This window comes from Haliotis cracherodii, unplaced genomic scaffold, assembly GCF_022045235.1.
Source record: "Haliotis cracherodii isolate W230 unplaced genomic scaffold, xgHalCrac1.p SCAF_17, whole genome shotgun sequence".
NCBI lineage: Eukaryota > Metazoa > Mollusca > Gastropoda > Lepetellida > Haliotidae > Haliotis > Haliotis cracherodii.
In genome coordinates, this window is record NW_027266272.1 from 16,937,261 (window position 1) to 16,963,763 (window position 26,503).

The 26,503-nt window shown below is 41.0% G+C and overlaps 1 protein-coding gene across 1 annotated transcript in view; it reads left to right on the forward strand.

Annotated features, from left to right (window-relative positions):
• The first annotated feature begins 926 nt into the window (after positions 1–926).
• Positions 927–26,503, forward strand: part of LOC139464455 (protein Abitram-like) — a 33,871-nt gene continuing 8,294 nt past the window's right edge. The window contains exons 1-4 of the mRNA XM_071245982.1: positions 927–1,087; positions 2,211–2,262; positions 3,694–3,823; positions 5,413–5,559. Coding sequence (XP_071102083.1) covers positions 976–1,087; positions 2,211–2,262; positions 3,694–3,823; positions 5,413–5,559 — 441 coding nt within the window. The 5' untranslated portion in view covers positions 927–975. The remainder of the gene's footprint in view (positions 1,088–2,210; positions 2,263–3,693; positions 3,824–5,412; positions 5,560–26,503) is intronic.

Sequence of the window (26,503 nt, forward strand, 5' to 3'; positions counted from 1 at the left end):
GTGTTAGGTTCAAGTGGGAGGAAAGCCAGAAGTGATGCAGGTGTCAGACGTTTACCACTTTGGTGAAACGCACGAGCACAGGTATGGTTCTGACAAACCTAGAAACATAATCGAGGCAAATCGGGATTCGAACCCGCAATCACATGGCGCAAGTCTGCACAGCGAATGGGAGCGCATAAGACGACTGGGTCACCCGTGCCCCCTCATTTAGAGGACACATACACATCCGTAGGTTAATACTTTGGAGTATGGATGACAACAACGACGTAGTGATTGTTAAATACTATATGTAATTTAGTTGCTTGAAACATATATAAGTGTCATTTCTATTTTGTGTATATGACCTTCATACTGGCAAATATGACGCATTAGCTGTATCTTAGAGTAGACAATTATTTCTACAAATTTACTTTAATGTTTTGTTGTTTTCATTTTGCGTCCGATATTTACAATAATCAATGGGAAAATAGGTTTCGTTTACGGATTGAAAGCTGTCGAATGTTATGTTTATTTAAATATTAAGGGCCTACAGATCGATGTAAGTGCTATGAAATAAAAGAAAGAAAGAGATACACCCCAGCCACAATAACAGGTGGAAAATGAATGGAAATATTTTATTAACTAATGTCAACTTAAAGCACGGGTGTGTTATAGTGATCTCACTTTCTTTCAGACTTTCAAGCATTTAAAGTTAAACCAGAATCGACCGTAGATCTAAAATCAGAAAAAACAAGAACATATGTCGATGGCATTTAACATGTTTTTTTCATTTATTTTATCTACGAATGTTATTCATCAACGATAACAATCATTTGTACGTTTTTCAATCACAGATTATTCTTAATAATGTTATTGGAAAACTGTTTGGAAAAAAGCAGTAAGTGAGGAGTTATCTCCCTTCTTGTCTTCGTTGTACACAAAGTTGAAAAAGTACTGACTTCCGGAGTGGAGGAAAACCTCTTTCTACAGATCAAAATGGACAACAGTGAGCCCAATGCGAAGATGGACGTTGAACAAGATGAAGCCTTAGGATCTAAAAGACCCCCTACTGTTGTAGAAAGATATTTCGAACAACGTTTTAAAATCAGTACGTAGTGAAAAGCTGGTGAATGTGTCCAATGACTATACTTGGTGAGGGAAGGGAGATAACTTACATCAACCCAATGATTACTTTAAAATTGTATTCAATGATTACACTTTACCATCAACATATAATCTGGAAATAAAATATTTCTGGGCACAATCTATTGTGTATAATTTAATGGTGAAGCTCCGAATTGTCATGTATTGGCCGACCCAGGAATGATTTCTTTTAGTTTATGTATCTTTTAGAAATCTGCAACTCATTCATTTATTCATTTACACATTTTATTTGTGATTAATTTAAATGGTTTGACATTACCATAGGTATTTTAATTTTACCTTGGCATTGGCTGCATACTAACACAAGTCTGTGATATTGTTGGTGGTGTAAATAATGTCAGCACAGATGCTACAGAAATATAGCCTACCCAAAGACGTATATAGAATGTATATATTGTATATACGTGCGTGGCCTACCCAAGATACATATAAAAAGATCTTGTCGGGATAACCACTAGGCTACCCAACCACCCCTTATAAAAACAGAACAGAATATATGTTTTGTGGTGGCATGTGGTCCTGTGCACAGATCACAAATCAGGTGAAGTTAAGCAACGTCGGTCTCGGAGAGTAGTTGAATGGGTGACCACCTTCAGCAGCTTGACTCCGGAGAGTTTCTAGGGCTTCGGTCCTGCCCCACACTGAAGCACATGTACCACGTGTGGTGTCTCCTTAGGCAAGTGACTTTGTTCAAAATGTGCCTCTGTTCACCCAGCAGTGAGTGGGTACCCAGTAGGATGAGATGGTAATGGTTGCTGTTGACCTTCTAGCGCCTTACAGGCAGCTTGGGTTGTATACTCCCCAGGGAGCTGAGAATGAAAATCGAGTGCTCACTGATCCATTGACTGGGGTAATAATAGTGTAGCGCTATGAGCATCCACTTGGTGAATGGAATCTGGCGCATTGTAAATGCACTTATTATTATTATTATTATTATTATTATTATTATTATTATTATTATCATTATTATTATTTAAATAATGTGGGATGGGTTGACCCCAGCCAAGTACTGCTTTTTCATTGCCCGATGTCATGTATTCACCTGTGTGTTGCTGCCTCTATTCCAGATGTGAAAGGGCAGCAGAGGGAGGACCACTGTGTATTGTCCCATTCCAACAGGTACGCTCCACAGGGGATCAGTTTGGAACATCATCTACAAATCTACAAACTGTCAGGTTTTGATGTTGGCGAGACCAGTGAACATCCAGGGTAGAATAGTTCTTCAGCAACCCATGCTAGTCATAAGAGGCGATTAATGGAATCGGGTGGTCAGGCTCGCTGACTTGGTTGATGCATGTCATTGTATCCCAAATGCGTGGATCGATGCTTATGATGTTGATCACTTGATTGTCTGGTCCAGACTCGATTGTTTTACAGACCGCTGTCATAAAGCTGGAATGTTGCTGAGTGCGGCTTTAAACAATAAATAAATAAACAAACAATTAATGCTGGCGAGAGTGGCCCAGTCGTCTGAGGACCAGCAATTTGCTGTGCAGAGTTGCGTCCCTTAGGCGTGTCAGACACCTGTGATTATGGGTTTGAATCTTGGTTTACAGTGATTATGTTTCTTGGCTTGTCTGCATCCTACTCAAGCTGTTAGTTTTCACCAGTGTGGTAAACATCTGAGACCTACATCACTTCGGGCTTTCCTCCCACATTATGTACTGTGATAGAAGGCACGCACGCTCCCATGCACCCACGCCACGCTACGCTAGCCACGCCACGCCAGGCCATGCTACGCCACGACACGCCATACCACACAATAATCTTCATCTCATTATGCTGAAGTGTGCATTATGTCGAAGTGTGCACTATGCTGAAGTGTGCATTATGCCGAAGCATGCATTATGCAGAAGTGTGCATTATGTTGAAGTGTGCATTATGCCGAAGCGTGCATTATGCTGAAGTGTGCATTATGTTGGAGTGTGCATTATGCTGAAGTGTGCATTATGTTGAAGTGTGCACTATGCTGAAGTGTGCATTATGTTGGAGTGTGCATTATGTTGAAGTGTGCACTATGCTGAAGTTTGCACTATGCTGAAGTGTGCATCATGCTGAAGTGTGCAGTATGCTGAAGTGTGCACTATGCTGAAGTGTGCACTATGCTGAAGTGTGCATTATGCTGAAGTGTGCATTATGTTGAAGGGTGCATTATGCCGAAGTGTGCATTATGCCGAAGTGTGCATTATGCCGAAGTGTGCATTATGTTGAAGTGTGCATTATGCTGAAGTGTGCACTATGCTGAAGTGTGCACTATGCTGAAGTGTGCATTATGCTGAAGTGTGCATTATGTTGAAGGGTGCATTATGCTGAAGTGTGCATTATGCCGAAGCGTGCATTATGCTGAAGTGTGCATTATGTTGAAGTGTGCATTATGCCGAAGCGTGCATTATGCTGAAGTGTGCATTATGTTGAAGTGTGCATTATGCCGAAGCGTGCATTATGCTGAAGTGTGCATTATGTTGAAGTGTGCATTATGCTGAAGTGCACATTATGCACAAGAACCTACACTGATACAGTGTACAGTATACGTTCACCTTTCTGTTTCAGAATCTGCATTGTAACATTGGCACAATCTCATCCTGTTGTTGCCCAAAAGAAAACGGTCACATCTGTCAACTTTAAAGTTAAGGACAACATCGACAGACTTGACAATAAAGTTACTGGAAAATCAAAAAGAGTGAGTCTTCTTTTAATTACCAATTTAAACATCACCGTCAAGCCCATCTATCAATAATTAGCGATGTGTATAGCAAACTGAGAAATCTTACTCAGTGTCAAGTGTCACTGACAATTAGCTGTACGCAATCAGCGGTGAATCAACACAATTGTGGCGGATCAACACAATCAGCGGTGACGGGTCAACCTTGTTATACCTAAATGAATATTATGAAATGTTATCAAGTGAATGCTATGAAGTGATCACTGCTAATACAAGTCAATGCTGCAGTTACTTACATTGTGTTTTGTTTTATCCAAGATGGCGGACGTTTCCGAGCGAACAACGGATATATAACGAACTGATTTCTCCGGTCCCTTGTAGTTCATTATATCCATGTTTTACGGTTGTATATTGCCATACACTTTTGATTTTGATGATTGATGTGCTAGACTAGGAATAGTCTAAAGGGGAGAAGGTTAGCAATCTTGTGTTTCTGTCAATCCCTACACTTGTAAGCTGATTGATCACCTGAGGTTATGTAATCTGCAGTGAAGAGTTGTGCCCCCTGGGCATGCCAGCATATCATGAGGTGACATCATTTATGTTAAACATGTTTTCTCACTTCATTACCTGCACATGCATTTGACTAGTATCAAGTTAACAGTGATTGTAACATGTTCAAGACAGGTGTGAATAGAGCGAAGCTGTGATATTGGACATGGAGGTCATGTAAAACCACAAGTAGTGTCAGTGCTGTCACAAGTATGATGAATGCATGAGACAGGATTGTCCAGCTTATTGTTCCCAGAACAGCCAAAATGTACTACAACAGAGAATTCCAGAAAGTCAGAACTGTTCTCTGGAACATCCATATGAGATCAGGAATAGGGAACCTCAAAACTCTTGTTTCTGGCAGCTTGTTTTTTTGTTTTTTGCTTTGTTGTATAATGCCGCAATCAGCAATATTCCAGCTAAATGATGGCGATCTGTAAATAATCAAGTCTGGACCAGACAATCCAGTGATGATCATGAGCATCGATCCACGCAATTGGGATACGATGACATGCATCAACCAAGTCAGCGAGCCTGACCACCCGATCCCGTTAGTCACCTCTTACATTCTTCGTATGTTCTTGGGCATAAATCTAATAATTTATTATGGCCTTAATTAAGGTTGGTTGGTTGGTTTGTTGTTTAACGCCGTACTCAGCAATATTCCACCTATATGACGGCAGTCTGTAAATAATCAAGTCTGGACCAGACAATCCGGTGATTGATATCAGGAGCATCGATCCACACAATTGGGATCGATGACATGTATCAACCAAGTCAGCGAGTCTGACCACCCGATCCCGTTAGTCGCCTCTTACGACAAGCATAGTCGCCTTTTACGGCAAGCATGGGTTGCTGAAGACCTATTCTACCCCAGATCTTCACGAGCCGGCCTTAATTAACAACTTGTTCATCTTTTTATAAACCGCAAACAAAAATCAGTCCATGTGTTAAAATACATGAAGATTTTTCACTTCGTCATGTACATTCAATATTAATAATGAGTATATAGAGGAACATTATGACAAAGGCTTGATGATGAGACTCCATTTCAGGGTGCCCAGATTCTGAAAGCCAACTCGCCACTGTGTATAATTACATGTGACGATGGGTCGGAGTTCACCGTGTACAGCTGCATCAGAGGGATGCTGGTCGAGGTCAACGAACATTTGTCAGAAAAACCAAATCTTGTTGTCGATAAAGTAAGTGGTTTACGTCATCTCCCCTCCTTGTATATCTGTGTAGGCATGACTGAGTAGAGCTGATCCCACAGGAGGTGAAATAGAAATGTATGTGTGTGTGTGTGTGTGTCCGTCCGTCCGTCCGTCCGTCCGTCCGTCCGTCTGTCATGCCACAATTTTACATGAATATCCCATACAGACACAGTATACTGACTCCAAGATGACAAGTCCTTGTTTTAACCCCTTAATGCTGAGTGCCAGGCAGGGTAACAAGTACCATCTTCTAACGTCTTTTGGTATGTTACGGCTGGGGATCGAACCCTGGACCTTCCACTCTCCAGGCAGACACTCTATCTACTAGACCATGGAGGCAGTCTCCTGGTGCTCATCATGAGAAGACATTCAGTCATGTGATGTACTGTTTGTTTTCTTCAGCAATAATTATATACTCAATACAGATAGGTTTGCAGTCAAGTTAAAGACTCAATGGTCTATCATGGTTAACATTTATACTAAGTTATCTTATAATAATTAGATCTACATCAAGTGCTTTTATGAGTTATCATGGTGTAATATTATCATGGTTAACATTTATACTAAGTTATCTTATAATAGTTAGATCTACATCAAGTGCTTTTATGAGTTATCATGGTGTAATATTTATACATCATTTCATATAATTATAGTTTAGCAAGTAATAATTATCATTAGGTAAAATGCATATATAAATATTACACCATGATAACTCATAAAAGCACTTGATGTAGATCTAATTATTATAAGATAACTTAGTATAAATGTTAACCATGATAGGTCTACGAAGTGCGAGTAACTTTTCCAAGATCCAATAAAGTCTTTTCACATCATGTACGTTGCAGATTACAAGGAGATAAACATATTGTGTCTTCAGTGTAGAACATGGTCACCTGTAAATTTAACAACACTAAATTGAAGTAGGAACCAAATACCGTATTGGACGTAATCAATGCCAAGGGTGCTCTCAAAATTACAAATAGGGGGCTCTTATTAGAATATAATTTTGGTGAGAAAGAAAACAGAGTTGAAAGATTGTAAATTTTGTGGTTTATGCTGACAATCTATTATACACGACAGATATATTTTTCCAGAATTTTATTGTCCATAATTGAGGATGCATATAACACACCAGTGCATATTATACACGAATAAATAAGTCTTGTGTACATTGATCAATTGTGAGGGGCGCTAATTGAGATTGTTCACTAACCGTGGGCGCTTATTAGAGCAGGGCGCTTACTACATCGAATATGGTACATATGGTTACAAATGTTAAATTTATAGTGGTTACTTCTTCCAGTAACCGAGCTCAAAGTTGAAAATATAGTATGTTTATCACCATTCCATGTATATATTTATATATTGTTTGTTTGTTGTTTAACGCCCATTCGCGGTCTAAAAAATCCAGTGATTGACATCATGAGCATCCATGCGATGATCTGCATCAACCACGTCAGCGAGCCTGACCATCTGATCCCGTTAGTCACATCTTACGACAAACATAGTCGTCTTTTATGGCAAGCATGGGTTGCTGAAGACCTATTTGACCCGGATCTTCATGGGTCTTATATATATAAGTTAAAGAACGCACAATTCTTTCATGTTACTTTAGTTAATAATCCACCATGACAGATTAAGTGCAGTACTATTAAAAAATCAGTTGTTCTTTAACTTCTTTTGAGTAGTATATTACAGGCACTGAATGTGTGCAGCACAGCCACTTCATCTGTCAACATGAAGTGGGCGCCTCTTAAAAGATGAAGCAATCCTTGCGAGGTCTTCTTCTTCACTGTACATCTTTTTGATGGCGTGACATCGCTCGTTGTGATGGAGTGAGTGAGTTGGGTTTATCACCGCTTTTAACAGTATTCCAGTTATATCACAGCGTGTCAGCTTAATGTTGGAGGAAAGCACGAAGTGATGCAGGTCTCGGACGTTTACCACTTTGGTGAAACCCACGAGCATGGGTATGGTGCTGACAAACCTAGAAACATAATCAGGGTGAGACCTGCATCACTTCGGGCTTTCCTCCCACATTAAGCTGACACACCACGATTTAACTGGAATACTGTTAAAAGCGGCGTTAAACCAAACTCACCTACTCACTCACTGATAATGTTTTAAAAAAAAGTATTTTTTTAATAACTAGGAACTTCTGCTGTTGTGTGGCCATCAAACTGGCTGTTTCAATCAGAGGTAGTTATCATGATTTGAAACCTCAGGTTGAATAATCAGAATCAACTATTTTCCAAATTCATTATTGAATTTGAGTTCTGTCTGGTTTGTCTTATTGAAAATACTGCATCACAATGGATATCTGATATACACATACAGGTGGGTGAGTGAGTGAGTGAGTTCAAATTCAACATCCCACTGGCAATATCGAAGATATATAATGACGCTATATATACATATAGATACTGGTAACAACTATCTTAGGAGTCTTCTTTTGTTTGACAGGGCACATTTTGAGCACCAGAATTCACTGTGTTGTGTTGTGCCAGAAACCTATTATGCGTTAAATTCCCAGAATAGGTCTGAGCTGAGTCTTAGTTTGTCAGTGCACATCTTCCCGACACAAAGGAGTTAACTGACATGTAAAAGTCCAGTTTCAACCTTGCTGAACTAGGCGTCAATTATGGAGTTATGTTTCGGCTGGACTAACGAGCCTGTGCATAGTCCAATCAAAATCGCGTTACGAAATTGTTGTCGACATTTGGTTCATAAACAACATGGCGACTGCTGTGCAGATTTTGGTCGACTTCAGAATTTGCATGTGTGCTGTCAGTTGGGTGTTGACAGATATTTTCAAAATCTGTTCATATTTTTAACGAAGGTGCTCAAGTGATTTGATGCACTTTGCGAGATAAGACCCATTTTATATCAATAAAAGTCTTTATTATCGATCGTATTGACTTGGCGCCGCCATTTAGTTTGAAGAAAATGCAAGTCATATGAGAGATGTAATCTGATTGGTCAATAGGAGGGATATAGAAGGGACATAACTTGTAATCGCCCTTGGTGGCGCTACGATTGAGTCCAGAAATTCCAGCCTAGTTTGGTAAGGGTGGAAACTGGACTTATAAAGTCAGTTAACTCCCTTGCCTCGGGAAGATGGTCAGCGCCATACCTGTGTTTGTGGGTCTCACTCAAGTCTTATCATCTGGAACCTGGAATGCTACTTCCGAGACTAACTTGACACGCTGGGATATTACTGAAATAATGTTCTCAGTGGAGGTGAACTCAATCCCAGCTCTATTGTTGACAATGATTCTATGGAAAATGACATATTTACAATGTCAATGAATATCATGTGTTTTCAGTTTGGCTGAATATTAATGCCTCAAAAATATCAATACTTGAAACCCTTGCCAACTTCATGGACAGGTGGCTCATTTGTCCAAGGCACCAGAAGTTTCCTTCACCTGCACCAGGATCTGCTGATCATGGGTTTTAACCCCAGATATGCCCTTGTTATGATTCTTAATTTGTCAGCACAATACCCATGCTTATGGATTTAAAAAAAATGGTAAATTTCGGAGACCGTCGGACATTTCAGGGTTTTATCCCACATAAATTTACACTTGCGATAAAACTAAAAATAATTTCAAAGTGGTATTAAAGGAACTCACACTATTGTTGACATTTTCACTGAAGAATAAACTCTTTGAACTGTTGCTGAAGCAGTGTTTAGAGCTCTTTCAAGTTGAGCAAGGTGAAATACCAGAATACCATATTTTACATAATCAGCGCCCGCTCTAATAAGCCCCCACTGCGATATTTGCTTATATTTTGGCTAGTGAACAATCCCAATTAGCACCCTTCCAATTGATCAATGTACACAAGACTTATTTAATCGTGTATAATACACACTCATGTGTCATATGCATCCTTAATTACAGGCAATTAAATTCTGGAAAAATATCTGTGTCGTGTATAATATGCACAGACTTTTCTTTTGTATCATTTCACGCTGTCAGTAGTAACCACAAAATTTACGATCTTTCAACTCTTTCACCAAAGTTATATTCTTATTAGAGCCCCTATTTCTAATTTTGAGAGCACCCTGGGCGCTTATTACGTTGAATATGGTATACATATGGAATAACTGCAGTTGTTGAACATATGTCGCCATGGTAAACACAGGGTGACATGGACTATGTGTAAAATGCAGTTAGTCAGTCAGATGTCTGATTTGTTTGTTTACATACCATGGGAAAGAAAACATCAGATGTTGAAAATAACTTAGATAGTTCAGGCCTCAGCCAGTGCTGGGATGAGGATATGCTGGGATGAGGATATGCTGGGATGAGGATATGCTGATGATAGTTTCCAAGACATTTTAAGGAGACAACTGGAATTGGTAAGTTTTATGGTTGGCAGGCAAAATTCCTTCTGTTAAGTGCTTGTGCATTGGTTAGAATCAAAATGGCATAGTTAAGATAAGTTTCTTGTGACTTAAGGGAACGCTTAGAAATCACATTTCTAGAAAGCTCCCTGTGACAATTTGTATTATGTAAAACAAGTGAGAAATTTGCTTTGCACACGAATCATGTGGAAATCCTGGTTGGAATTGGTGTTGACCTACCCATGCTTGCGGTAAAGTGACAAACAGGATGGGATCGAGTCGTCAGGCTCATGGACTTGGTTGATGTATGTAATCATATCCCCATTGCGTAGATCGATGCTCATGACATCAGTCACCGGATTGTCTGGTCAAGACTCGATTATTTTTAGACCGCTGTTATATATCTGGAATATTAATGAGTGAGGCATTAAACAACAAACAAACAAACAACTTTGCACAAGTAACAAACAAACAAGCAGACAAACTTTGCACAAGTAACAAACAAACAAACTTGGCACAAGTAACGAACAAACAATCACACAAGCAGACAAACTTTGTACAAGTAACAAACAAACAAATTATCATACAAGCAGACAAACTTTGCACAAGTAACAAACAAACAAATTATCATACAAGCAGACAAACTTTGCACAAGTAACAAACAAAGAGAAACTTGGCACAAGTAACAAACAAACTTGGCACAAGTAACGAACAAACAATCATACAAGCAGACAAACTTTGCACAAGTAACAAACAAACAAACTTGGCACAAGTAACAAACAAACAATCACACAAGCAGACAAACTTGGCATGAGTAACAAACAAACAAACTTGGCACAAGTAACAAACAAACAATCATACAAGCAGACAAACTTTGCAGAAGTAACAAACAAACAAACTTGGCACAAGTAACAAACAAACAATCACACAAGCAGACAAACTTTGCAGAAGTAACAAACAAACAAACTTTGCACAAGTAACAAACAAACAATCACACAAGCAGACAAACTTTGCAGAAGTAACAAACAAACAAACTTGGCACAAGTAACAAACAAACAAACTTGGCACAAGTAACAAACAAACAATCACACAAGCAGACAAACTTTGCAGAAGTAACAAACAAACAAACTTGGCACAAGTAACAAACAAACAATCACACAAGCAGACAAACTTTGCACAAGTAACAAACAAACAAACTTGGCACAAGTAACAAACAAACAATCACACAAGCAGACAAACTTTGCAGAAGTAACAAACAAACAAATTTGGCACAAGTAACAAACAAACAATCACACAAGCAGACAAACTTTGCACAAGTAACAAACAAACAATCATACAAACTTTGCAGAAGTAACAAACAAACAAGCAATCAAACAAACTTAGCAGAAGTATACTGGACAAACACATGGAAAATGATAAGTATATGAACAAGCTGAATGAACAGCTGTTAATGTTTTTTCATGAAATGTTTTCATCCAGTTCATACACTTAAATTCCAAAGGGCACATATACTGATGGAAACAAATAAAGGATCATTGAACCTTTTAGGGAAATAAGCTTTAATCTCTGTACCATTAAAACAGGGCTCATACATATTCAGCACATGTTTAGATGTGTTTGTGTGCATTGTTTCAAACGCATATTTTGGAACCCATGATATCATTTTACTGTTACCAAAACTAGGTGTTCCCTTATTCATTTAGGCCCGTGGGGATTCCGGGGAAGAATAGGTCTTCAGCAACCCATGCTTGCCGTAAAATGCGACTATGCTTGTCGTAAAAGGCGACTAACGTTATCGGGTGGTCAGACTCGCTGACTTGGGTGATGCTTGACATCGATCCCAATTGCATGGATCGATGCTCATGATGTCAATCACTGGATTGTCTGGTCCAGACTCGATTATTTTACAGACCGCCGTCATATAGGTCAGGCTTACTGGCTTTTTTAATTGTGTGTCATCATGTCGGGCAGCAAGGATGATTGCTACAATATCAGTCACTGGTATATCTAGCCCAGTCTCAATTTGTATGGGTATAGATACTCTCTCTCTCTCTCTCTCTCTCTCTCTCTCTCTCTCTCTCTCTCTCTCTCTCTCTCTCTCTCGAGCGCCTCCATGGTCTAGTGGCAGAGCGTCCGCCCGGAGAGTGGAAGTTTGATCCCCGACCGCGTCATACCAAAAGACGTTAAAAGATGGTACTTGTTGTTACCCTGTCTGGCGCTCGGCAGGGGCTAAAACAAGGACTAGTCGGCTCGGAGTCAGTATACTGTGTCTGAATGGGGTATTCATGTTAAACTGCGGCATGGTATCTCAGTGAGCTAGCACTATAAATCGGCATCAGTCCGGACTAGTACAAGCAGCCACACAAACACACACACCTACATGTACGTCGCTATATAAGTGCAATAATCTTGGACGCGACGTTAAACCCCATTTCACCTCACCTTGCCTAATCATTTTTAAGTTATATATAATGATACATTCACCGATATATATTTACTACCTTAAAATATACCCTGAAATGTGAAGAATGCTCTTCAACTCCCCGCACTGCATGTATAGTGTCAGTCGCACCACACAGTCTGTACCTGTTGATCAAATGTAACAGGAACAGTGTTAGGAGTTATCTGCCATCACATCAGTGTTTTTTCAGTCTTGGTGTAGTGCAAGAGCACTGTCAGAAGAGTGTCGTAATTTGTCTTCACTTCCTATGTTTTATCTCATTCCTGGACATAATTGAGATTCTCTGCCTCTCTGAATTATCTGAAAGGGGTGAGGACTCCTACTGTGGACCCCTTCCGTGCCAACATTGTTGCCGGGTTTCTCATCCATGGAAGCACCTGCTAGTTCACCTTGCCTTTTCAAGTGATTGTAACACATATGTTTGGCCCCCTCTTCAATCCTTGTGTTGGCCCGTGAAGATCCGGGGTAGAATAGGTCTTCAGCAACTCATGCTTGCTGTAAAAGGCGACTATGCTTGTCGTAAAAGGCGACTAACGGGATCGGGTGGTCAGGCTCGCTGACTTGGTTGATGCATGTCATTGATTTGATTTGGTGTCACAATCTTGGTATGGATTTGAAAACCTTGTTTAGTGGGATTTATGTCCTGTAGACAGATTCTTCATGTAGGAACTTCACGGCAATGATTTTAATTGTTGTACTAATTTGATTTGGTGCCACAATCTTGGTATGGGTTTGAAAACCTTGTTTCGTGGGATTTATGTCCTGTAGACAGATTCTTCATGTAGGAACATCACGGCAATATTCTACCCCGGATCTTCACGGGTCGAAACTCACAGAATAAACAATGATGAGAATGCCAACCCACGCTCGCCTGAAAAACCTTATTTTCCCCTCTGAGATTAAAAATTGCTGCTCACCCCTGAATACCAAGTGCTACTTAACACGATCTCAGAAGCACTGAGAAAAGGGTGCTATTTTAAATATTATTAAAGTACTGAAAAAATATCGAAAATAAATATGTATAAAGGAGAGTTTTAGTACACCATTAGTTTTTTAAATGTTGAATCTGCGTACCAAATACGATTTTATTCGCGTCCCCAGTACCACACTGCTGAGTCCCGAATACTCTCTAAATAACAGTGCCGTAGCCAGCCGGGGGGCAGGGACGTCAGTGCCCCCCTAGATTTTTTTTTATATAGAAAACAGTTTTATTTGAATCAAGTTGGGGACAAGTGATACAAATATTTGCCCCCCCTGTCAAAAAAAAGTTAACTGTGGCCCTGAAATAGACCCTAAATCCTGCGTATCAAAAGGGATGTGGCTGCCTTAATAATGTCTTCTAGAATGTCGCCATCCTTGGAAAAATGCTATCTCTCAGCTCTTAACAATAGGTAAATAAATGTGTCTTGAAGTTTACAAGGAATGTCAGCGAATAAATATTGTGTGGACTTGTCCAGTACTTCGCCGATCAGTCAAGGCAGTTAAATTATAGGTTAAAGTCTTTATTAGAAAAGCACTTGTGGAACCCCGATTGATCTCTCAGGCGTGGTTCGTACTTATAAATATGTTGAGATTGTCTCTTTTATGATCTGTATCTTATAAATCGTTTCCAAGGACAACGCATTTTGTTTTGTCGGTAATTTTGCAAATAGTTCTTCTACCATACTAGTGTGTATGGTAAGTGGGCATACTTCAGCGAATCTCCATTTTACAAGCCGTGCTTTTGCGGGAATATTGCTAAAAGCGGCGTCTAACCATACTCTCATTCACGCTTGACAAGTCTGATTTAGACACCCCGCAAGCATTCTTTAGCGCATCGCACGCGCAATAGAAGGGAGATAACTCATGTCGGCTTATGTCCCTGTCCATTTCATCTTTAGTGCTTTCATCACCAGCCTGTGTGTATAATCAGCAATATCACAGCTACATGATGGCGGCCTGTCCCCAACTCGTAAACTCAATGACAATGACCATACTTTATCGCCATTAACCTTTCGAGGTTCCCACAGCATGAAAAGCTTGCTGAGACAATGGGAAACTCTAATGGTTAAAGTGTTTGCTCGTCATTACGTTGACCGGGGTTGAGTTAGGTACACTGTATAAAGCGCACTACTGATGTCCCCCCGCTCTTGTATGGCTGAGACCCGTGAAGATCCGGGGTAGAATAGGTCTTCAGGAACCCATGACGTAAAAGGCGACCGTGCTTGTCGTAAGAGGTGACTAACGGGATCGGGTGGTCAGGCTCGCTGACTTGGTTGATGCATGTTATCGATCCCAATTTACGACCGCCGACATATAGCTGGAATATTGCTGAGTGCGGCGTTAAACAAAAACAATCATTATATGGCTGAAATATTGTTAAAGCTGCGTAAAACCCTACTCACCAAGACATACATTTCGTAAGAATGGATCTATGTGGAGATTTGACAGTTACATCATGGGTCAACCTGTGAAGATCCGGGGTAGAAGAGGTCTTCAGCAACACCCTTTGCCGTAAAATGCGACGCTTGTCGTAAGAGGCGACTAAGGGGATCGGGTGGTCAGACTGGAATCAGAGTGCGGCGTTAAACAACAAACAAGCAAGCAAGCTGGAATATTGATGAGCGCGGCGTAAAACAACAAACAAACAAAGTGGTTAAAGTGTTTGCTCGTCACTACGATGACCCTGGTTCGAGTCCACACACAGGCACACTGTATAAAGCAGACCGGCTCTGGGAATGAGTGAGTGAGTGAGTCTGGTTTAACGCCGCTTTCAACAGTATTCCTGTTAGATCACGGTGTGTCAGCTTAATGTGGGAGGAAAGCCCGAAGTGATGCAGGTCTCAGACGTTTACCACTTCGGTGAAACCCACAAGCACGGGTATGGTGCTGACAAACCTAGAAAAATAATCGGGGCGACCCGGGATTCGAACCCACAATCATAGGTTTTTGGCGTGCCCAAGAGACGCAACTGCACAGCGAATCGCGGCGCCTTAGACGACTGGGCCACCCGTGCCCCCTCCACCGACTCTGATATGGCTGAACTATTGTGAAAGCGGCGTAAAACCCTACTCAAGCGTTTCGTAAGAATTGATCTATATGGAAATTTGGCAGTTACAACATGGGTCATTGTGTCATTATCCCAAGGGATCGTAGCTCACCTTTCAAAATACCATTGTGTCCAGGCGAATACTGATGTAGCTAAAATAATCGAGTGTCCTTTGATAACACTTGGCTCACACATTCGCTGTAACAGAAGCAGCCAGACAAACCCATGGTCTCCAGCATTTATTTTTGTAGTTTCTGAGTATATTTTTTGTAAAATAATGTCTGTGAGGTAATACATTTCTTAAATCCAAGGGGGTCCCGGTTTAGAATGGTCCCCCAGCAATCTTTGCTGGTCGTAACAGTCGATGTTGTGGATTGAGTTATCTGGTTCGGCTGATCGCATGTCAACGTACTCAAACAGTGTGGATCGTTGCTCATAATATCTGGATTGTCTGGTCACGTTTTGTTTATTTCAGAGCTTTAAAATTGCAGAGAGCGGCATTAAACAATAACAAAAATATTGTGCTAACTCAGTCAAGAATAAAACCGTGAAGATACCGTGTAGAATAGGTCTTCAGCTACCCATGCCGTAAAAGGCGACTATGCTTGTCGTAAAAGGCCACTAACGGGATCAGGTGGCCAGGCTAGCTGACTTGGTTGATGCATGTCATCGATCCCAATTGCATGGATCGATGCTCATGATGTCATTCACTGGATTGTCTGGTCCAGACTCGATTATTTACAGACCGCCGTCATATAGCTGGAATATTGCTAAGTGCGGCGTTAAACAACAAACAAACAAACAAACAAACAAAACAGTCAATAATATAGGTTAGAGCTAGTTCCCAACAACCAATGATAGTCGTAAGCGATGATGTACTCGCGACAATGAGCCTGATGGTACCTCTCTCCCCTTTAATACAACTTCTGATGGTCGTAAAAGGCGATTTGGTGGAACGGTGGTCAGGTTCAGTGACTGAGCTGAAGCGTGTAAACGTGTCCCAATTGTGTTGATCAATGCTCAAAATATCAATCATTGGATTCTGTGGGGCGTACTCGATTACTTACAGGCGCAGTCAAATGGCTGGAATATTGCGTTCAGCTTTAAACAACAAACAAACATGACAAACATGATACTGGTCGTCCTTTAGAATCCCATAAATATCCAGTTATGAGTCTTCATTTGTCAGTATCTCGCTCATCTCCCTCGTTTAGACACTCCTCAGCCGCACACGATTGTGTCGAAAGAGGATAGTCAGTCATGTTTGTACGAAAAACGAAAAAAACCCTGTATATTTCGTGCGCAAATAGCACTTAAATGTCATTTAAACTGGTTCTTTTTGAAACTTTAAATGGAATAAATTACAGGAAATGTCGCCTCATATTTAATTCCAGATCGCCTACTTTTTCCCTACATCCGCCTGTCTGTTGAAATATCTCTGTGATGACATCGTCGAGTGACCCAAACAGGCAGAATATTTACCTCCGTTGTGGGTACGCTCCCTCGCGTCATTCACTATATACGTGAATACGGTCACAAATAATGGAGATAATTTAGTAAAATTTCCTAAGCTACGAAAACTCGAGTTTGGGGGAAACCCGATGACTGCTGCGGAAACCTTTCATGTTTGGGTGCTGCGTTTGGTTTCCAGCTTGGAGTGAGTGAGTTAGTGAGTGAGTGAGTTGGGTTTAGTGCCGCTTTTAATAGTATTCCAGTTATATCGCGGCGTGTCAGCTTAATATGGGAGGAAAGCCGGAAGTGATGTAGGTCTCAGACGTTTACCGCTTCGGTGAAACCCACGAGCACGGGTTTGGTGCTGACAAACCAAGAAACAATCGGGACGAACCGGGATTCGAACCCACAATCATAGGTTCCTGGCGTGCCAAAGGGACACAACTCTGCACAGCGATTCGCGGCGCCTTAGACGACTGGGCCACCCGTGCCCCCTTTCCAGCTTGGATGCTGCCTTTGATTTCCAACTTGGAAGCTGTGCTCAAAACCGCATCCAAGAAGCTCTGATGTGTTACGCCCCAGCGTGGCTGCTATTTTAGAAACTTTTTGGAACTGATGATCAGGCTCGCTGACTTGGTTGATGGGTGTCACAGTACATCGTGGAGTACGTTGCTCTTGATATCCATCACTGGGTTATTTACATGCCGACGTCGTTTGGCTTGAAGATTATAGCGTTAAACAACAACCAACCAAATGACATCCAAATGTATCATGTGAAACCGCAACGAAGAAGCTAGGCTTACACAGGTGTTCAGTTCCTACCTTGGTTGCAATATGTGAAACAGTACCCAAGACACTTTGCTTATACAGGCGTCTCATTCCGTCTCAGTTGCAATATGTGAAACAGTACCCAAGACACATTGCTTATACAGGCGTCTCATTCCATCTCAGTTGCAATATGTGAAACCGTACCAAAGACACTTTGCTTATACAGACGTCTCATTCTGTCTCAGTTTCAATATGTGAAACCGTACCCAAGACACTTTGCTTATACAGACGTCTCATTCCATCTCAGTTGCAATATGTGAAACCGTACCAACGACACTTTGCTTATACAGACGTCTCATTCCATCTCAGTTGCAATATGTGATACAGATCCCAAGACACATTGCTTCTACAGACGTCTCATTCCATCTCTGTTGCAATATGTGAAACCGTACCCAAGACACTTTGCTTATACAGGCGTCTCATTCTGTCTCAGTTGCAACATGTGAAACCGTACCCAAGTCACTTTGGTTATACAGGCGTCTCTTTCCGTCTCAGTTGCAATGTGTGAAACAGAACCCAAGACACTTTGCTTATACAGGCGTCTCATTCTGTCTCAGTTGCTATATGTGAAACCGTACCCAAGACACTTTGCTTATACAGGCGTCTCATTCTGTCTCAGTTGCAACATGTGAAACCGTACCCAAGTCACTTTGGTTATACAGGCGTCTCTTTCCGTCTCAGTTGCAATGTGTGAAACAGAACCCAAGACACTTTGCTTATACAGGCGTCTCATTCCGTCTCAGTTGCTATATGTGAAACCGTACCCAAGACACTTTGCTTAAACAGGCGTCTCTATCCATCTCAGTTGCTATATGTGAAACAGTACCCAAGACACTTAGCTTAAACAGGCGTCTCATTCCGTCTCAGTTGCAATATGTGAAACCGTACCCAAGACACTTTGCTTATACAGGCGTCTCATTCTGTCTCAGTTGCAATATGTGAAACAGAACCCAAGACACTTTGCTTATACAGGCGTCTCATTCTGTCTCAGTTGCTATATGTGAAACCGTACCCAAGGCACTTTGTTTATACATGCGTCTCATTCCGTCTCAGTTGCAATATGTGAAACAGATCCCAAGACACATTGCTTCTACAGACGTCTCATTCCATCTCTGTTGCAATATGTGAAACCGTACCCAAGACACTTTGCTTATACAGGCGTCTCATTCTGTCTCAGTTGCAACATGTGAAACCGTACCCAAGTCACTTTGGTTATACAGGCGTCTCTTTCCGTCTCAGTTGCAATGTGTGAAACAGAACCCAAGACACTTTGCTTATACAGGCGTCTCATTCTGTCTCAGTTGCAATATGTGAAACAGAACCCAAGACACTTTGCTTATACAGGCGTCTCATTCTGTCTCAGTTGCAACATGTGAAACCGTACCCAAGGCACTTTGCTTATGCAGGCGTATCATTCCGTCTCAGTTGCTATATGTGAAACCGTACCCAAGACACTTTGCTTAAACAGGCGTCTCTATCCATCTCAGTTGCAATATGTGAAACCGTACCCAAGGCACTTTGCTTAAACAGGCGTCTCTATCCATCTCAGTTGCTAAATGTGAAACCGTACCCAAGACACTTTGCTTAAACAGGCGTCTCATTCCGTCTCAGTTGCAATATGTGAAACCGTACCCAAGATACTTTGCTTATACAGGCGTCTCATTCTGTCTCAGTTGCAATATGTGAAACCGTACCCAAGACACTTTGCTTATACAGACGTCTCATTCCGTCTTAGTTGCAATATGTGACACCGTACCAAAGACACATTGCTTATAGAGTGGTATCTTGTGGTTATGATATAGAAACGTTACCGTATTCAAATGTCTGTGCTGTGCGCACGTGTATTGGTGATTATCGTTGATGGTCATGATAGGCACTTTATATATATATACATGTTGAGATCGCAGTGTGGCATATAGGCCCACTGATGGCTGTAACGCAAAACTGGCAGTACAAGACCGATTTTAGATCATTTGGGCATAATCGTCGTAGCTTGAGATAAGTTTAACGTCGCTTTGAACAGTAGTTCGGGAACAGCACAGCGTATCAGCTACGACGACTAGGTTCGGTGTTTTGTCAGTCCCGACACATTTGTTCAAGTCTCTTAAAGGGGAAGTGTAAACGCAAACATCATTTTCTTTCTTTCTTTAAACAAAACGAAATTTTAGAATTAGTTAGTATCCTTGTTTGAAAATATCCACTCATTTTTCTCACACTGAAAGTAGAAAGCTCACAATAAGCGTGAAAATATCATGCCGTTATGAGGCCTTCGTTTTCCGAGCAAAACAGACCTGAGTTGCCCCCCATAGATTATGACCTAATTGGTGCCAATTTGACTGGGACCCTGTCTAGTCTCAAAGCAAAAGGTATCAAGTACCAGTTTATTGTGAGACGACATGGCATCCGATACATTGATTCCGAAGATCGAAGTTCCCTTGACCCATCATGAAATCGTAAAACCATACGCTTATGAGGTGAGGTGGTTTAACGTCGCGTCCAAGATTATACTTATATAGCGACGTGCATGTACGTGTGTGTGTTTGTGTGGCTGCTTGTACTAGTCCTGACTGATGCCGATTTATAGTGCTAACTCACTGAGATACCATGCCGCAGTTTAACATGAATAGCCCACTCAGACACAGTATACTAACTCCGAGCCGACCAGTCCTTGTTTTAGCCCCTTAATGCCGAGGTAACAACAAGTACCATCTTTTAACGTCTTTTGGTATGACGCGGTCGGGGATCGAGCCCCGGACCTTCCGCTCTCCGGGCAGACGCTCTACCACTAGACCACGGAGGCGGTCATACGCTTATGAACCAACAAGAGGCAGTTTCGCGGTATGGAAACGATGAACATGAAGTGGAGACAAGAGAAGACCCGTTTTGTCTCTGGTTCAAATATATGAAAAATAAATTATGTGTATCATTCGATCAATCAGTTGGAATGAACACCTCATCGATACAGAGACCGTCTTAGTTTCCCACAAGGTATAAGTGAATGGGGTTTGTCGTCGAAGTCATGATCATTGCACTTACACAGCGACTTGCATGTCCAGAGTAATATCGGTCTTATAGTGCTAGCCAACTGACATACCATATTTTAACATGGATAGCGCACACAGACACTAACTCCGAGCCGACCAAACACTGTTTTAAGTCCATTATGCCGAACGCCAGCCAGGGTAACAACAAGCACCATCTTTAGGTATGACGCGGCCGGGTAATACAACCACTGACCTTCCGCCCTCAGGATAGACGATCTATCCACGTTTACCACTGATGACAGGGGCGTAACTTGGCTATTTTTAACTATAAGCACAGCTAAATTTACGAGGGCCCTCTAGGCAGAATTTAAAAAAAAAGATGCTCTTAAACGTTATTCCCTGCAATTTGGGACCATTTAAGTTAGATTTTATTTGTAACAAATATTGGTGATTTATTTATTATACTGTTTTAATTTATATATATATATATAAAGTCGAAATATGATATATCATATTTCGACTTTCATTCAAGAAACATCAATACTGACATATTAAATTGGAACGTTAAAAAGATTCAGTAATACTTTTGTGTGTTCATTCGTGAGCGTAAAGATTCCGATTTTCAAGTTTGACAATAAATATCATGTTCCACCGTGTAGAGTTTAAATCAATACTTTGCCGCATAGATGATTAATTGAGGTTTGCTTATAAAACAAATGTGCATTTTTTAGGTCTAAAAAAAATCTTTGTGTTTTAGCAATTGCTTCTCTGCTACAATGGTAGCTTCGTCCCCGGATGAAACTAGTACGGGTATGGAGCTGATGAAATGTCATTATCAGGCCGAATGTTTATCGAGCATGTATGAACAGGCATGCACCAACGTGTACGTGAATCCTTGGCGTCCATAACAAGACCCACGCAGGTCTTCATTCGTGTTTGTTTTTGTTTAACGCCGCACTCAGCAATATTCCAGCTATATGACACAATCCAGTAATTGACATCATGAGCATCGATCCACAGAATTGGGATACGATGACATGCATCAACCAAGTCAGCGAACCTGACCACCCGATCCCGTTACTCGCCTCTTACGACAAGCATAGTCGCCTTTTACGGCAAACATGGGTTGCTGAAGACCTTTTCTACCCGGATATTCACGGGTTGACCATGCTGAAACTGTCGTATCTCCACATAGATCAATTCTTACAGAACGTAGACAGACAGACAGACAGACAGACAGATAATTTATTTAAGTCTCACCTCACAAGTACAGGGTAAAAATATGCTATACAAAATACAATAAAAAGTGAGCCACCCTTTAAGGGTTACGAGAGACTATATATGAACTAAAACTGCACAAAACATAAAACTATATACACATGATAGGTTATCACTACAGAGCTAAGAACATGGAGAATATACCATTGAAATGTCATAAAATATACACAAAATAAAACCTTTACCGATTACTGTATTACGCATGGAGGGCGGTCGGTCGGCCTAGTGGTTAAAGCGTTCGCTCGTCACTCCGAAGACCCGGGTTCGATTCCCGAGATGGGTACAATGTGTGAAGCCCATTTCTGGTGTCTCCCGCCGTGATATTGCTGGAATATTGCTAAAAGCGACGTAAAACCAAACTCACTCACTCACTCACTACAGAACGCATGACTAGATGAGTGGGGTTTTACGTTTTCATAGTTACTTCATATTGCAATGATATTTGCAGGAAACCATGCCAATGAAATGTTGTTCCTATTGCCATTGATAGTGTCGGTGACTTAACGCAATTCCATCACGTAATGGCACGAACCCCAGAAGATATGCAATTACTGGGTGAAAAATATAAACGGGTTTTCTTCAAATGCGTATACAATCAGCTCATCGCAACTTTCCTGGCAGGATGTTGACGGGGAGGTTTATACTGGGGAGATAGCGTGATGGTTATCTGAGAAACTCGAGCGGTCAACGTGGACGGCAAACACCGTTTATGTGCTCATCAATTTGAAACTCTGCACTGGATTCTTGTTTTCAAGCATGACGTTTTTTTAGGAAACAGTGATTTGCACAAATCCTGTTTCTTTTTCTACCGATTCCCGAAGTGGGTGATTGGTGTTAATGGCAAATTATACTTTCATTGTGTTCAGTGTAATTCCTGCATTCTGATTAGCTGAACTGGTCTCACGTTGAATTCATTTCCCAATCAATGTAAAAATGAAGCCACGCCCACCGACGCGGACAACTTGCGCCACTACGGAACGCCAGGGGATCACATATTATCCCAAATTACAGTCGAGGGAATGCCCTTTCTGGTAACCTGTATTATCTTGCACAGGACTTTTTAGCGTAATTCATAGCCCAAACAACCCTTCGAGTCCGAAGGCCGAGAATGAATGAAACAGTAAGCGCGCAGGCTGGCTCGCCTGTTGTTTGTTTTCGCTCGCCCCGGTTCCGCAAATTTCACGTCTTCGGGTTGCATTTTTTAATCCGCAGTTTCCAACTGTCCATTCCCGTTCCTAATGAATCTGGCGGATACTGACCATGTGATCTAAAACAGCCGCCTTCTCCCTGACATATTTGTTCCGGTTCTTTTCAGTCTACGAAACATACGTCTCCAGAACATACACTATGTACAAAACATACGTCTCCAGAACATACGCTATGTACAAAACATGTCTCCAGAACATACACTATGTACAAAACATACGTCTCCAGAACATACGCTATGTACAAAACATACGTCTCCAGAACATAAGCTATGTACAAAACATACGTCTCCGGAACATACGCTATGTACAAAACATACGTCTCCAGAACATACACTATATACAAAACATACGCTATGTACAAAACATACGTCTCCAGAACATACGCTATGTACAAAACATACGTCTCCGGAACATACGCTATGTACAAAACATACGTCACCAGAACATACGCTATGTACAAACCATACGTCTCCAGAACACACACTATGTACAAAACATACGTCTCCAGAACATACACTATGTACAAAACATACGCTATGTACAAAACATACGTCTCCAGAACATACGCTATGTACAAAACATACGTCTCCAGAACATACGCTATGTACAAAACATACGTCTCCAGAACACACTCTATGTACAAAACATACGTCTCCAGAACATACGCTATGTACAAAACATACGTCTCCAGAACATACGCTATGTACAAAACATACGCTATCTACAAAACATACGTCTCCAGAACATACACTATGTACAAAACAAACGCTGTATCCAAAACAAACACTATCTACAAAACAACCGCTATCTGCAAAACAACCGCTATCTGCAAAACAAACGCTATCTGCAAAACAAACGCTATCTGCAAAACAAACGCTATCTACAAAACAAACGCTATCTGCAAAACAAACGCTACCTGCAAAACAAACGCTATCCACAAAACAACCGCTATCTACAAAACACACGCTATCTGCAAAACAAACGCTATCTACAAAACAAACGATATCTGCAAAACAAACGATATCTGCAAAACAAACGCTATCTGCAAAACAAACGCTATCTGCAAAACAAACGCTATCTGCAAAACAAACACTATCTGCAAAACATACGCTATCTACAAAACAAACGCTATCTACAAAACAAACGCTATCTGCAAAACAAACGCTATGTACAAAACAAGCGCTATCCACAAAACAACCGCTATCTACAAAACACACGCTATCTGCAAAACAAACGCTATCTACAAAACAAACGATATCTGCAAAACAAACGATATCTGCAAAACAAACGCTATCTGCAAAACAAACGCTATCTGCAAAACAAACGCTATCTGCAAAACAAACCCTATCTGCAAAACATACGCTATCTACAAAACAAGCGCTATCTACAAAACAAACGCTATGTACAAAACAATCAATATCTGCAAAACAAGCTCTTTATCCATAACAAACTCTATGTACAAAACAAACACTATTTACAAAACAAACACTATCTACAAAACAAACACTATCTACAAAACAAACGCTATGTACAAAACAATCAATATCTACAAAACAAGCTCTTTATCCATAACAAACTCTATGTACAAAACAAACACTATTTACAAGGCAAACGCTATCTACAAAACAAACGCTATGTACAAAACAATCAATATCTACAAAACAAGCTCTTTATCCATAACAAACTCTATGTACAAAACAAACACTATTTACAAAACAAACACTAGTTACAAAACAAACGCTATGTACAAAACAACACTATATACAAAACAAACACCATCTACAAACTGTTGAGGGTGATGACATGTGTAGTGTATATTATCTGCTTTTGTGGACGTGACTGTATACGCTGCCAATAAACGAACTTTTCCCCTCTCTGGCGATCCCTCACTGAGTGACAAACCCTAAAAGAAATAATAACCAGGTGAGCGGACCCAAAATAAACCAGTGACGAATATAGCATCTGCGGCGCTAACCGTTATATCACAAAGGTAATTAATCATATACCAGCGAGTAAATTATAGTAGTTGCTGTAAATTCATGGTTGCATAGAGTCTTATTAGTAATTATATCTTGATAAGGAAACAAACAATACGTGATCGACCCTGTCCAAATCATTGACGCCCTCAACTGTTGTCGGGGCCTTTTGAAGCGAACTAACAAGATGTCAATTAATGAGTATCTTCTGGCATGACGTCAAGCTGATCTGAATAGGGGAATCAATAATGACGTGGTAACTCGCTGTTAAGATCTTGCAATTTTCTCCTTAATTTTACAGAACTGCTGATCTCCGAGACCTGTAAGCCGCTCCTTTGTTCCAGGACGATATTGATTTAGAATAAATAGGTCATTTCTGTTCAAAGAAAAGATGAGATAATTCAGTAGATTTCATTATCGAAAAATGTAACTTTCAAAGCGTAAAAAATGCAAGTTTCTAATGAGAAAGCTTTATCGATTTCTGCAAGTTTTCAGCGTTTTGCTTGTTAAATGTGTTTAATCCGGAATAATATCTGCAGTGATAACTCTCCAAACATGACATCATTCCGCATGGTTAGGTGAGATAAGGTGGGGTTTAACATCGCGTTCAAGGTTATTGCACTTTTATAGCGGCGTGGTGTTGTGGTGGTGTGTGCGTGCGTGCGTGCGTGCGTGCGTGCGCGCTTGCTTGCTTCCTTTGTACTAGTCCGGACTGATGCCGATTTTATAGAGCTAGCCCACTGAGATACCATTCCGCACTTTAACATGAATACTGCATTTAGACACTATCCCCATCATGCTGAGCGCCGGCAGGGTATTAACAAGTACCATCTTTTAACATCTCTTGGTATGATGCGCCAGGGGATCGAACCAGCAACCTTACGCTCTCTGGGCAGACGCTCTTACCAATGGAGCAGTGCGGCGGTCTATGGCATTATAACAACGTGCAGCCGTCAGTACATGTGCGCATTATTACACGTACAAGGTTATCTGAAGAGAATACGGTCCCAGCGGTTGCTGTCTGAGTGTGTGAGGGGCAGGGGAGGGGTGGGGTTAGGGCGGTGTGAGGGGATGGAAACCTGCCCGTCGAGTGTCGCGGCGACTCTGTCCATTGCTAAATAAGAGAAAATGTTTTGTGGGGAATGTGTTACAGCATAGCGTATGATGTCCAGGCATGATTTAGTGTAGCACAGCATGATAAAACATCCTTAGTATAGTCAAACTGTCGCTTCCATCTGTCCATGTACTTGTCGGTCTCTTGTGACCGCCGTCATAGAGCTGGGATATTGCTGAGTCCGGCGTTAAACTTCAAACAAACAAATCGGTCAAATAACAACGTCAAAGCTGTTAGTAACGTCAGCCGTCA